The sequence below is a fragment of the Pararge aegeria genome, chromosome 11 (genome assembly GCF_905163445.1).
Source record: "Pararge aegeria chromosome 11, ilParAegt1.1, whole genome shotgun sequence".
Lineage (NCBI taxonomy): Eukaryota > Metazoa > Arthropoda > Insecta > Lepidoptera > Nymphalidae > Pararge > Pararge aegeria.
The window spans coordinates 10862272-10878269 of record NC_053190.1 but is presented as its reverse complement, the minus strand read 5'-3'; the positions used below and the strand labels follow the sequence as shown (position 1 = coordinate 10878269).

Here is a 15998-nt window from a genome sequence, read left to right as displayed (position 1 = left end):
GTACAACATTACTTACCCACTAAGCCAATGATGTATTGACTTACTTGACTTTTCAATACTAGGCTATGTAATAAGGCATTTTCGAGCGAAAGGTGTGAAAAGTATATTTGATTATTGTTGTATATGCTATTATGAAAGGACAGGGAAGTCCCTACGACAGTCGTAATACCTGTAATATGGCGTCATTAATTTGCAATTGGCTAGCAGCGGCCGCTCCACCGGGTATAAGCTTAGTGACGTAAATGTGGGGATCGTCGGCGATGTGAGGGTTGTCGGAGCCGCCGGCGATGCTGAAGCCAAGCCCCGCGCCCCCCGCCCGCGACAACACCACGGTTAAGTACAAGTAGCCATCCTCGCCCACAGTGCGCTCCGAACCACCTTCTATCCCGTTTATCTGCAACTTTCAGATCAACCAGTCAATTGGCAGCTCAACTGCTTGATATGAAAGGTACATTTTTAGTTTGCGTTCAATATACATAATTAGCAGGGCCGTGCGGTTTTAATCAAATTATGCGTAAGTTCATATAATTTGAATAATCAATTTAATTTTCCATCATACATTTGTATGATTATACATCAATTATTTAATTAAACATTAAAACTAGATATAACAAGATAAATAAAATGCAACTAAAAGAAAAAATAATCTTTATCTATTTGTTCAATTGCATCAGTACTGCAAGATATTGCAAACACTTGTCAATATATTATTGGCTTATAGATCTAATATGACTTTTATTTACACAATAATAAATACTGTATTCTATTTTTATGTGAGATAGCCTATATATTTTTATAAAAACTGAATTGCCTATCTGCAATCTTGACAGTATATTTTTCATGGATATTTACTTGACAACTATAGATGTACTGTTAAACAGTGAATATAAATTCTCCAAAATGACTCTACTAACGTTTGACACTACATTGTTTTATAAAATTATTGGTCAGCATATGCATTGTTTCTTTTACGCCACTGCTAATAAGTATTTTGTTCATATCACCAACATGCAATTAATCTGTAACCGGCTGAATGTTTATAGAGTAGGATACAACAGAATATAAATTCATATTTTTGATGTATAATGAACTTACCTACAATAACCTATAATGAGCCCATAACACTGAAGCATTGGAGAATAGATCCAAATTGATTGTCAATACATTGACTTAATAAAAGGCTGATGTTGAAATAAATGACAAGTACATGCATAGTTCATTGAAATCTTGACCTACTTTACCATCTTCATATATAATGTTACATTTGACCAACAAAAATAATATTAATTTTAAGTGGGTCTAAGTTCTGTTGTGTGTAAGCAATTAAAATATCACTTGCTTCAACAGTGAAGAAAAAACATCGTGAGGAAACCTGCATGCTTACAAGGCAAAGGTCTCCTCTCATGAGAAAGGTTTGGGCTGCAGTCCACCAAGGTCAAGTGCGGATTGAAGGTGCAGACTTTACAAGCCTTTAAGAACATCATTGGTATATAGTTTTTTAAACTGTTTATGTTACAAGGCACGTTAGAAAAAAAAACATATGTGAATAAGATCTTGTGAGCGCCTTAAAAGTAAAACTTAATGTCTACAAAAATTGTAGTAGAACAAACTACAAATACTGGGAAGGATATAAAATATAGATTGATTAAAATAAACTATAGATATTTTAATATCAAAAATGAATACTATCATTGAAATATTGTACATAACTTTATAAATCTTAGATCAGAACTGTGATAACATTTATCTATTTAATAGGTATATATTATATACTTGACAAATTGGTAGTGAATAAGTATTATAACATCATACAACTCTATATAAATCAGAATGAAGCAAATTTTATATGATAATATACCTATAATATGATATGTGTTAAAAGTTATGAATAGGTATTGATTTTTAGTTAGTTTATATAATATGTTAATGTTATGATTCCTCTTAGTGCATTCCCGTTATTAGTTTTTACTCTTTGTTAAAATTAACAATAAACATGTTTATAGATTTTATTTCAAAAGAATTACCTGCTTCATTTCAGGTGTTGAGACGTGAGCCTGAAAAATAAAAAATATTTACTGTAATATATCTAATTTATTCATGATCAGTTACATAAACCTATTAAATCTAATTCTACAATTGCAAGGGAACTTGGAATGTAGAAATTCATTGACTGATTCAAAATTATTTAATATTGATACTAATTAAACATTTTATGTTATTATTAATTTGAATTCAAGAATTTATTTTGCCTTGTTTATGCTATATATTATAAATAACATAATAGCTTTAATAACGTATCTTAATGTAACATAAGAAATCAAAAACATTCCAATAATTAATAGAGTGAAAGTTCTATTATGTGATTGAATAGTCACTTTAATTTGTTTTTATATGAGTGTGATTAATTCTCATTTAGTACTAGTGTTAAATCTATATCTATTTGGCTGCTGCTACTAATATTTGACACATTTTTACACATATTTTATTTAATGAAATAAACATTAACTATTTAAGGGTTTTGTGTCATAAAACACACAAAATTAGGTTGTTTGGTGTTGTAAACTGTAGATAAAAACTTACACCTATAAGGCCTTGAAGACCCATTTGTATAGATAGAAGCAATAACCTACTCACCGTATCAAGGTTAAACAAGGAGGAGACTTTCCGGAGGAATCCATTATGAGTTTTTTTCTTCCGTCTCTCAGTCATTTTGACAACCAAGTGTGCATAGCCCTCAGGTACTTGTATTCAGTTCTACACTATGTACACAGCATGCATGTTAGTTACACACTTGTGCCGCTGTCAGCACCTTACTGGCTGCGCTCCATGCACCATTCTCTACCTAGAACCCACTTCTAGCTTGCACCAAGAACTTTAACAGTGTATTGCCACTTCTAAAAGAATGCAACCTCATTTCATGTTTGCATGTAATCCCACTATATAAGCTGGTTATCATGTTAGCTCACTTAAAAATTACACCAGTCCTTATCTAAGGAATTATTTTCGAGCCGAGCCCTTCTTGATAGCGGATTTTATTAGAATGTATGCGTATGTAGTTAATTAGGTGTTACCAACTTGTGTTCGATGATAGGATGGTATGTGAATGTCAAAGCGATGAACTTTAATTAGAATGTCCGTGTTACGTTATTTAACGTGCATTAAAGATACTGTAATATTGGGAAGAGAGGCAAATCGTTCAGCTAGTAACATAGCGTATTGTTACAAGCAAAACTATTTCAGAAGTTTCATTAGTCTCACCAAAGGTTTGAAAACGTCCCAAATTGTAAAGAAGTTACTAAACGTTTAAAAATAGATTAGTGTATATTATATGGCCTTACTTGCGACGAATACGAAATAACAGCAGTATGAATGTCAAAATTGTGTGTGCAATATCATTTCACTTGATAACCATTTACGTTAATTCCTCAATCGATGTTATGTTCGTATATCATTGGCACTATTGTGTTTAACAGCACAAATTCACACAACGATTCAACGTTAGCGTACATATCGCTGAAAACTTGTACTATATTTTAGGTTATAAATAGTACTACTAGACGCGAAACACCAACCATCCGCCATTAGGTACCACTAATTGTTGTATAGCGTTCGCTGCTGTTCGGCAACCTACCTTCGGAAACGTCACGTCATCAAAAACAAGAAAAAAAAAACAAAACGTAGGTATTCAACTATCGGTAAACATGACACGTTTCGAAGGGTTTCCGAAAGATGGCGCTACAAGTGGGTCCTAATGTAGAGAATAATAATTATGTTTTGCTACCAGTTTTTACCCCTTGCTTTACAGAAGAGTTAACGTGAAATATACAATTTAATAGATGATAAATAATATTAGCAGCAGCCAAACTATTTTAAAATATATAAACAACCTGCCATGTTTGCTTACTGTCTATCTGTAATTTAAATATGCAAAAAAAACGGGCTTTTGTATATTATACTTATTTATAATAGCTTGTTATAAGAATAAATGTTTAAAACAGCTAAACAACAATATTAGGAAATACCTATTAATACCATTTAATCTTATGTAGGTTAAATGGTAAAATATAATATATTCAAAAGGTGATAGGTATGTAAGGACCGAAAAAACGGTTATTTTTGATACCTATAAGGTTAAAACTGATATAAATAGGTTGGTAAACATTTGGGAAACTTAACTAAATAAATAGTAGGTAGGTATAACAGCGAGGCTTTCGGTTTATGCCTACGCAACTCAAGACATTTATTTTTGGTTTGATAGATGTTTTTGTCTATTTCTAGGACATCGCCATGTTAGTTAAGTAATGACGTCATGACCTATGACACTATGATGCATGAACTACGAAACATCATGAATCAAAATTAGGATATACGAAGGAAATATTACACTAAATTTCTAGGATTAATTATAAATTCTAGAAAATTTCGTATTAAACTGCTAAATTCACAACTTCCTAAAATCAGTCTGTAAATCTCTTTCGATCTCAGTAGGTTTTTTAACTTACATTCTTCTCTTCTGTTTCTTCAGCTGGTGATATGATAGAAGGAATGGCTCCCACCTTGTTTGAAAATGCAATAGTTAGTATTTGTATAATCGGATATCATGATGTCAGAACTCAGATTAGAGTTCCGTTGATAAACCCAAAAATAAGTACTGCTGACTGTAACTAGAAATCAATAATGATTGGTCACAAAACTAGAACAGTGGTTGAATAGAATTGATTTCATAAGTCTGTCAAACAAGTTGTGTATTGGGAAATATACAATAATTTTGTAAAGAGCAAAAAACGTAGGCAAAACGTTAAAGGTCCATACGTATTTAATATATTCATGGCAATGTCAACCCAAGACGAACAACTCTTCTCTGGTATGGCATGGAATTTTTCATTCTTCTTACCTCAAATCTTACTCAAATAACAACTCACAAGACTCTTGCGTGAATACTGGCGCATTTTGTGACTCGGGATGGTGCAAATATGCACGAACCATCCAACGTGTACGGGTCCACGTTGGCTGGTTGGTGCCAAGGCATAGTCTGTTCGACCCAATGCTTCCAGCCTTGGATTGCTTGCACAAAATTAGCACATAAAATTGAAGGCCAATCCATAAGCAAATGAATGAGACATTATTCTAATAGATAAGTACTATCATAAACTCTGTTGTATATTGTACCTATATTATATATTATTGTTATTAAGTTTTCTATATGACAATTACATACCCGCGCTGAATCTGGCGTGTCAACATTTCGATTGTCCGATTTTCTATTGTTGTCCTGCAGAAAGGCATTCGAAACTGATCTGTATTCATGGTCCCCAGATTGCGCCTGAAAATTTACAATAAAGCACCTATACGTACTACACAGACCCTGTTTTAGGTTCAGGTAAAAATTAGGTTCCTAATTGGGTAAGTTTCTTCATTCCGAATACTTTGTCGTTTCTCTGTGCTTATTTAATTGAATAATTGTCTTGCTTTTCAAATAAAAAAAAATTGCGCCGGTCCTAACTTCGCCCTTGCCCTTTTTCACTAAACCTAGGAATCACCTGAATCGAATGCCTAATGATTTAGGCTATGTCTATAGAAAATAACGTTTCACCAACACGTTGATCATCAACGTGTTGGTGAAACGTTATTTTTTAACTATTGGTCAAATGTCGATGTATGCCAAGGGATAGCTATCCTTAGATTAGGAGTTACACATTTATGCATTGCCTTGTTCGTCGTTAGTGAAAACGGACATAATTATACAGATTATTTTTATAATTTCCACCCGTGCGATAATGCTCGGTGAGTGGATAAAATTGTAGGAGATGATAAACATTTTATCATGAGATAATGTCTCTTACCCGTGCTAGCCGTGCTGGGAAAAGATCTCTGGTCCTCCTGATTCGAAGACATGCTAGCCGATAATATAGTGAGGAAATAACTCTGATCTAGATTAAAACACTGACCTCACGGCGGACTCCATCTGCTTCCCACTTATTTGCTATGCGAATTGTCTCAGCAGTTTTCTGCTGAACAGATTTGGTATCATCTAGAAGGGTTAACTCGTAAAATTCTTGAATATCTGCGACAAAGAACACACGTCAGGTAAAAAATATGAACTCATGGCACAGGTATTTATTATATATTTCTTATAGCTAAGCTATTATAGTTTAAAGAACCGCGAACTCATAGACGTAAACTTATCACTCGACCCTGTTGCCTAGTGCAAACTGCTTGATCGAGTGCCACAGAGAGAATTCGAACGTTCTGTAAAGAGCCAGGTTTATCTATATAAGATCATTATTTAGGAATTAGCTATGTCCCAGTAATTACTTAAAATTGTTGCGGACATAAGGGGGTGTTTTGTGTAGGTACTAATAGTTTAAAGAGAAAAAATAATTGTTTGTTTGTGTGTTTATTTGTTTGTTGGGACTCTCGACCGATCTTACGCAAGAGAATCTGGCACTGTCGATTATGATCACCGACTGTCCCTTGATGTCCTCATGACCACTGGTTGATGAATGCGGGGAATCCGCTGGCCGTCGGAGTTTAGTCCTCGGGTAGCACCCCGTGATCCGGGTTAATTTACGGTGGTTTCTACTGGCAATATTATGTTCCGTAAAAGGGTCTGCCTAAAAGCGAGTACGTGGCCTTGCTGGCTAGCCATTAGATAAGTCTAGGGCTCGGAAACCGAAAAAAAATTCAAACCGGTTTCTGTCGTTAGCGCCGGTATTGGAATGACTTCGGTTAAGTTTTCGTTTTCGTTCCTTTAACCGGTTAAAAAGAAAACCGATTCTTTTTTAATTTCCACAATATATTGAAACTAACCGATTTACTAACTTTCATTTAAATTCTTATTTGATTTGCTGCGCGCGCAACTATGAGGACGACTAATCTGCGGCGGCAGGACGTTTATATGTTTATATGTTATTCCATACACTACATATTTTTTTTAAATTAGCCAAAAGTGTCAGCTTCAGTTTATGCTTTATAACTTGTAATGTTATTAATATATTTTTAATTAAATTTTTGAGTATTATTTATTTGTTTTTTTTTTTTATAATCTGTTATTGAGGGATCGCGATAGACTTATCTCGCCATCTCACTCGCACCCATCATACATATACTCTCTCGCGCTCGCTCCTACAGCGACCCTACATCATTGTCTGGCAAGGGGTTGGAACTCTCAAAAATGTCTGGCTGATGAGGAAACATCATCTAATTATTACCTAAGTATTATATATAAAAATCAGCTTTTATACTATAGCATAAGTAGAATTATAATTTTATGAACATTAAGGGTGTCTGGCAAGGGGTTGCCACGATGTCAAGTGTCTGGCAATCAATAACGTGATTTTTAATAATATTCTGAGGCCAAGAAATCACACGGCCAAAGCCACGGTAACCCAAACTTCATAATAGTCCATCGTTCTTACCTGTGTTGGGAGCATGCGCTGACAAACTTTCAGCTTTTATAAAATAACGAAGGTCTGGGGTTCACGGGCTCTTGCTCTATATTGTGAAGCCTAAGAAACAGTCGTAACAATGACCGCCTGTTTTAAAATACATTAACTATAGAAAATTAATTACTTATAGCATTTTCTCGTATGCCTATCCTTTGGTTGCTGGAAGAGATCGCTTTAAGCAAAAAGGCCGTCCAAATGTAACTTATTATAATAAATACCGTGGTGTCGTATAAAAGGGTATACCATCGGGCATAAGTAATTTCCATGCAAATACTTAACATTTCCTTTCTTAGTATCGCGTGCTGCAAAGTTGATCGATATACTTAGGTACAGCAACGGGCAACGAACTTAAAAGACGTCTGCATGAAGTATGAAATCTATCTTACGTGATCTAATTTTTTTTATAAACTTTATGTTTATATAAAAAATTAAACAAAAAAATAGTAAAGTGCAATTTGTTTGATTGCCACACAATAAATTTGAATTGGTTTAAAATAATGCTTGTTATTCTAAAACATATTTAGAATAATAAAAACATACTTTAATTTTCACTGCAAAAGGTTCACAAAGGGACTACTCACATTATAATGAAAAATAGCAAGAAGTAGCATACAAAAAAAACATTCAGTGTTACTAGTTCCCATCCTCTTAACTTTAAAGTCGGCAATGCTGAAAATCTGAGCTTATTTTAATGAATATTATTAAGTACATAGATGTAATAAAATAAGAGTATTTAAAACCGTTTTACCGTGAGACAGGACGACGCGGTGTATTAGCCAGCAATTTTTATAAATCAGCGATTCGGTGTTTTGATAGCTGTCAAATAAATCCCTTGTAAGACAGCTATAAAAAGACCGAATCACAATCAGATTAACAAACTTTTCCTTCCTACGTTTGGGACCCCCGGTGCGAGACTGTTTATAATGCTAGACCTGTTTATAATGCTTAATTAGCAAATTACAAAAAACAATTATATTTCGCAATTGCAATAAAAACAGGATTTTAGGTAATGTCTTGAAATTGGCTATTCAAATACAGCCGGGAATTATACTGAAAACCTGTGATTTAGAAAACTAATGGTCCCCGCTGAACTCGAGATCTTAAACGTCTACTTTAACGTGTACTACGAGTATATAGCATTAAGCTATAATGAATAAACTATTAGGTTTAATATTATCCAATGCGCATAAAATGCGAACCAGTCACTCGTTATTAATGCATATAGGCAGGTTGCTTACACAACATATTTAAGCGCACATAAACTGTTTATGTAAACATATACCTAGCTTGAATATATAAACTAAGGTTCACAGCCTGTGAGCACAAATTAATCAATACCGACCGATCGACCCAAACGTTCAAAATATAAATTATAGACAAGGGCGCTTTTGGATGAAAATATATAGATTATTAATTCAACATGTAGGTATGTGTTTTCGCTAACTATGAGCATAAGATAACGCGACTAATTTGATAAATGCAATGGTGTGTTTTTTTTTTTATTATACTCTGGTTTTTCTTAGATACTACAAGCCTAAGTCTCTCCATTGCCCGCTAAGTGAGCCTTCTTAGGCCCAATGGTAGTTAGTGACATCGCATAATATTGAGCAAAATTTTTATCTTAATTTTAGTAAGACGTTTCAAAGCATACTTTCCGGACAGCGCGCGTTGCCAAAATAAAAGCGTTATATAAGTAACTAAGTAGTAAGTTACAGAGAAACTAGTTTTCTAGGGCAAACTTCTGCAGTCATTATAATTATAGAGCTTTTTGTGAGAAGAAGATAAAATACACAGCAATAAAAGTACGTTCAGTGTTTTTTAATCTTTCGGGATGCGCATTATTAACAATTAATTTTAAATGAGAATTTTACATACCTTATACCACTGGGTTCGATAACAACATTTTATTAAACTGATGCTGGGAATTCTTTCCCTATATCTAGTCTCTCTTGAAGTAAACATAATGAACAAAACACGAGGAAACATTATTAGTATAGTAGTTACAAAGAGTTGACCACTTAATGACAATAAATGAGTGTCAAAAGCTGGTAGCAAAGTAGAAAGTGGATTGTGCACAAGGTATAATAAACTTACAAATATTTACTTATGGTATATAATACATGTCGTAAGTATATATCGATATGATCGGGGGACAGATAGGAATAATCCGAAATAATTAATTAAGTTGCTTATTTAGTCTCGTCTGATTGGGTATAGCCAAAAAGCATGACACTTTGTTAACTGGCTTGTGTGTGGAAGGTTCATTATCTATTCTCGGACAGTCTGTCCGTAGACGAGTCTGTATTACGGTCGCGGTTGGCAGGTTAAGAGGTGTAGGTTGCGGAAATTGAAAACCTCAGATTTAAATGTCTTTTCCTACATCCTATATCTGATCAGATATACGTACATATATTACATATGTGCACACTTACGATAAAATAAAATTACAAATAACGGAATTACATCTTTACATTACATATTATAAAACAAAGTCCACCGCCGCGTTTCTCTGTCTGCATGGGCGCGAAAAACTTTTAGTGTAAAAAGAAGGTTATAGTGTATATTTTATCATGATTCACTGTAAATTGAAATATAAGGATGTTTATTAAAGATAACATACCGACCTGGAGCTTTTCTGGCGTAAGCTACGAAAATGTTTGATGATACATAAAAACAATGTACCTACTATATGTTTAACGTAATCATTACTATCTACAAAATAGTACATTATGGTTAAGTCACAATAACTTTCTTTTGTTATAATTTGACAATGAAAACACGGGTACAATCCCAGATGGTGACATTCTGTTCATGATATTAATCCTTATCCAAATAAATAGTTTTACAATTAAAATTGATTATGTACCTGCAAATTCCTTTTAATCTATCCTACCTATCGTTTAGAAGTTACGTCGGGTATAGAAATGCTAAAAGCAAGAAAAATGTTTGGAAATAGAACTGGACCCGGTGCCCTTGCAATTAGGTTCTAGGTTTCTCATACAAAACATGTATTAACCGATTTGGTGCAGACGAAGTTGCGCGGGTCAGCTAGTAGTTAAATAAGATTTCTTCATTATATCACTATGAGTTGATCACGCCTTTGTGTTTAATATAGAATACCGATGTGCAGTTTGCGAAGCAAGCGCCACATAACTAGCTGCCGATCCATTTATCGCTCGAACAGTTATTTGAATTTCAATTAAAAATGTTTCAATAGAACAGTTAAAAATGTTACAAGGCGGCACAGGTAAACTATGGACGAAGCTTTGACCCATATCTTTATATTTAGGTCGAAAGGAATATCGTTGGAGCGATTACAAGCTCTGCTTTTAAGCCAGAGAGACGACATTACCGCCTGAGCCCGTATTGTTTGATGGTTGAACATAAAAACTGTTCGACAGAAGCCGTTTCATTAATTAAATACTTCTAGATGTACAATTGTACATCTCATTGATTCAAGCATGATATCTAGGCATACTTTTAATATGTTTTGTAAAATTGTACTTACCAGCTTGTTGTAAATGCTACAATAGGCCTACTCAACTCTATATAAATTTATAACCGAAAAATCTTTTAATATCGTGTACTTCTACTAGTCAAGCACTTTCATTTGTTTGGTATCGTGTATAGTATTCTACTATTCAAGCCCTTTAATTTGATTCACATATCGAGGGGTTGTGTGAAAAAATGTTATACACCATTTGATGGCGGTGGCCATCTCAAACCGATTTTCATCAAACTTAGCTTAGAACCCTCCCGACTAACTCATCTTTCAAACGAATAAGCTAAAATCAAAATTCTCACACGCACACACACACATACACAACGACAAATTATAAAAAAACACAATTGGAAATCATGACCCAATTTAGCAAATTAGCTCTGAGTGGTAAACGTACCACAAAAGTTTCCTCTAAGTAAGCGTACCACAAAAATTATAAAAAGTTCTATAATCTTATTACACACATAAGGAAATAAATACAACACTATTAGGAACAACCCTTAACAATCCGACGTAGCGGATCGTAGTGCTGCGTAGGTAATTACTACGAATGTACTACGAACGAAAAATTGAAACCTGCTGAACTTTCATTTTATCGCAGGATTTATTTATCATTAAAATGACTTTAAATTCAATAAATAGACGTAAAAGTTCGTTCAAAATGTAAAATAATGATTATGAAAATATAATTTTAAGAGTTTCATAGCCAAACAAAGAATCTTTTGTACAAAACCGCCATATGTTACGTTAAATTTTTTCTAGAGAAACAATCAAGTGTTGATACTCTTGTCTGTTTCCTCATCTATTTCATACCTCTTTAAAGAGGGATTTTATAAAAATAATAATAATACTCTGAGAATCAACTCTTTCAACTTTCAATCTTTTAAAAATAATCTTAAAACAACACAAAATCATAAATCAGGAGTCAATTATGAAATTTAAAGATAAACGTCGCAAAAACAGCTTATGTAATATTCCCAAATTCTGCACTTCCTTTTCACAAAAAATTTTCTGTTTCCTTAGTACGAGTAGCATCATATACAATAAGGCCAATAAAATTCTTTCCGTTCACTCACTATTATCCTATAGATGTAAAAAGCCGGTCCATGACTGGCTTCTTGCGCTGGATTATGATAGCACAGAGAATCTCCTATCCATTTAAAAATGATAGTCATTATCTCACATGTACCTTGTACTACATAAATCCATGCACTTCCCAAACATATACTTTGCCTCACGAACTCGCACGCAGCACCCACACGCAAGCACATACGTTAATACACACACACACACACACATCCACACACACACACACATGCACACACTCATACACACCCGTACGCACATACATTCACTTACTGCATTACTCTGTTAAATCATTTAAATCACCATTTAATTACCCAATCTCCAAAAATAAACATTTTATTTATTTTTCTTTAATATTTTTCATGTTGCATGTTAGTTAAATCTGTATCCAAAATAAAATATCCTTGTCGTAGTCTTATGTTGTTGTATCAAAAATGATTATATAGGGGAGAGCACTGATATCTGTAGTACGAGTTTATACTCAGTTTAGGTACCAGTGATTCAACCATACATAGTACTAAGCTATGATTTCTTTCACAATTTAATAATCGTGTGAATAAATGATTTTTATTATTATTTTATTATTTAGCGGCCGATTTTATGTGGAAAAATGTATTACTCTAATACATTTTTCCACATAAAATCTTTCGATTTTACGATAAAAGAAATAAGTTTTAACTTAAAATAATAGGAGGATAGGATTTGTATAACCAAGTACCCTTCGTAAAACCTCTTTTTGGCAATTTGACACATTGTAATTCATTGCTTCTAAGATTGGATTGTTATAATATATAGTTAGCTAAGTATTTTATATTTACAAGGTCAGTATATTATCCTTGGTAATCAAGCGTATAAAATTCCTACATTCCATTTATGAGCACACCTTACCATATTATATTGTGACTAAACTTCGTGAAGTTCGATCGAATACGTAGTTGATGGTCCCAGTATGTATGTGACCCAAATATAAAGATGGGTCATACCTAAATAGCCACACAGGCAAACTTTAGTATACGGCATGTTGTTCAGGATTGTTGTGACCGGAAGGGTGGCAGTCACGTAAGCTAACTTATATCAGCCTAACCTTTTAAAGGGTACCTGGACAAAGGGGGCTTTGCTTCTCCGCAATGGTTTAAATAATATTTCATTTTATTTCAGGTGTGTTACTTTATTTTTAGAATTGAAATTTTTTTTTTTTCGGATGTTATAGCTTGAGACGGCCGTTTGGCGCAGTGGGCCCTGATATCTAAGTCCAAGGCCGTGAGTTCGATTCCCACGTCTGGAAAAGTTTTGTGTGATGAACACGAATGTTTCTCAGTGTCTGGGTCTTAATATGTGTATTATAAGTATTTATGTATAATATTCATAAAAATATTCATTAGTCATCTTAGTACCCATAACACAAGCTACGCTTACTTTGGGACTAGATGGCGATGTGTGTATTGTCGTAGTACTATATTTAATAATCTATTAAAAAAAAATAATGGTGGCTCATGGAGACAAAAAACTCTGTTAGCTCTATCGAGGCTCATCCGATTGAGGTCGCTAAATTTGGACTGTTTGGATCTTGCCAACTTGCTAGTTGATCCAGCGGTTATGTTCACTTATGGATTCAGTGGTGCGGGGTTCAATTAAGTCAGGTCATGAATGAATGAATGAAACTACTAAGTCAGGTCATGTTAAGTTAGGTTAGATTTTTCTTTAAAAATTCTTAGTACCAGCCCGGTGGATATTATCAGTGTGGTCTATTCTCTAAAACTATCTCTCCTATGTGAGAGATGGCCTAATATGTCCTTTAATAGGCTGATGGACCGTAGGGTGGTAAATAGGCACGGTCGACGCAACTTAAAACCACAGCGCTCAACTCTGCGCTAGCGAGGTCATCAATAACAATTATAAAACCTAATGTTTATTGAATACAAGCTGTTGCCCGCGACTTCGTCCGCGTTGGTTTTGTAAAGCATCCCGTAGGAACATTTCTGTCTGTCTGGTAGAAACAATTGCAATTGGCAAAATATTGTAGCTTGTTCTGGGTAAGCTTTGATAACTTTGGTCAGAAAATAGGAGATAGATAGGACAGATAGGACCCACTTTGTAGGTTTGAAGGAGAATTTATTGTACTTCGGTTTCAACTTGTGTCACTTAACGAATAGTAACCGTTATATTAAGAGACAGCATCATATAGTTGACTCAAATAGGTAAAGATATCTACTAAAATTTTAATTCTGTAAAAATCATTTCATTGAGGTGAGGTGTTGTCATATTAGGTTGGGGAAAAAGTTTCTTCGCATTTTTAAGAAAATCCAAAACATTTTTTAATAAGTTTATTTACATTTAACGAGAGTATTTTGTTCGATAACTTTTTGCCATCTTGTATCGAATTTCTTCATTAGATTCACTCATCTTCACAGTACGAAAAACAAATAAAAATCACACATTTTCCTAATTTGAATTTGGAATTATCTTCTTTAAAATTTAAACTTTTAATGATACCAAAACCAGCCAATATACAAATTGTATAGCCAAAGAGATTTTACTACAAATTCGTACATACTATAATGCGAAAAGACTTTTTTCCCAACTTGTTATATTTTAAAGATGTTTCATCGTGTTTCAGATCGGGTGTAGTTTTCAGCTCGAAAAAGAACTGTTTTGTTTAGGTGTAGTCCTTAATTATTTTAAATCGCGATAACTTCTTACGTAAATGTTCGATTAGAATTAATTCAAAATACACGAATTTCATTCCTTCATTATAAAACTATTTACTTGAATATGAATCAATACTGCGATACAAATGTAACCCACTTTTGATATTTCGGTTTAAAAAGTATTGTTATGGCGAGAGTTATTTTATATTGCTGTTTGTGACCTTACGTAACGTATAAACCATCGAATCAATCTTGAGGGGTTTCGACAATAATTAATATCTGAATAAAATGTAATTAAAAAAAAAAGTTATACGCGATTGGAGTCTTGGGCAAGTGTTAATCTTAGTACCTAAGTACTAATTAGGAATTTAGTATGGTTCTAGTTATTTTCTTTTCATGGAAAATTATAAATTTACGGTTAGTAAATTATATGTAGTATGGAATTCCAACTTCCCTCAATTTATTAAAAAATTGTTGTTAAATTAATGTTATTTGTGCATACGAGTAAACAAAACTAAACAGCAAAAGTATGGAAATTCTTCGGCCAGTATGTATGTAAGAAAGCAAACATGCAAATCGGCCAGTTTTTTCGGAGAAACCTGTATAGGTACTATAACAATATATCGGATAACGAATGTAAAAACAGCCAGAATCGATAACCTGATTTCAACAATCGCTGCTCCGTACGTTCCAACCTATGATCTGATATTGTTTGACCTACCTAGTTTCCCTTCACTATATTACTGTAAGGGTTCTATCAAGAGGGAAATCGTGTTGTTCATATCTTGATTGTAACTTGAAAAGCATTATTCTTCGAGCTTTTGACCTAATTATTTTTTTAATTATGATCATGATTAGGCAAAACATTTACAAAAGCTCGACTTGGAAAATCTATACGTACCTATAAAGCTTTTGTGTTTTAATTTGTTGAATTATCAATTCGTTATCACGATATTTTTATTACTTTAAACAGCTATAATGTTTACCTTATTTACCAAAAGTAACATATTGTATGTTAATATAAATAATAATTATATGATAATACGAGTAAAAAGGTTGTAGCAAAAAAAACTGTAAAGAAATCTAGTCTCGGAAATAGTAAATAATGAATTCACATTTTTTCCATTGTATGTATACTTTTTCTACCATCTTCTATCGCACTGCAAGGCACCGGGCTGGTTTTCACCTCTATGTTGATAACATCACAAAAACTCGCAAGAAGCGATTTGCATCTTTTCTTTTACGCATGACTGGGGTTTGAAACACCACAGAACTCGGAAGTTCTATGTTTCCTAATTCTTACAACCTGGGTAT

At 33.6% G+C, this 15998-nt stretch overlaps 1 protein-coding gene across 12 annotated transcripts in view; it reads right to left on the bottom strand.

The window, feature by feature from the left end:
• LOC120627230 (disks large 1 tumor suppressor protein) overlaps positions 1 to 15998 on the bottom strand; it is a 43135-nt gene that overhangs the window by 23647 nt on the left and 3490 nt on the right. For 4 of the 12 annotated variants that reach the window (XM_039895109.1, XM_039895112.1, XM_039895114.1 and 1 more), the window contains exons 3-7: positions 5949 to 6064; positions 5219 to 5323; positions 4503 to 4556; positions 2025 to 2054; positions 170 to 400 (exon numbers count right to left, since the gene is read on the bottom strand). In XM_039895109.1, coding sequence (XP_039751043.1) covers positions 170 to 400; positions 2025 to 2054; positions 4503 to 4556; positions 5219 to 5323; positions 5949 to 6064 — 536 coding nt within the window. Of the gene's footprint in view, positions 1 to 169; positions 401 to 2024; positions 2055 to 2634; positions 2843 to 3338; positions 3617 to 4502; positions 4557 to 5218; positions 5324 to 5948; positions 6065 to 15998 lie in introns of those variants that run through there. The other 8 variants (XM_039895116.1, XM_039895118.1, XM_039895121.1 and 5 more) reach the window with 6 other exon arrangements.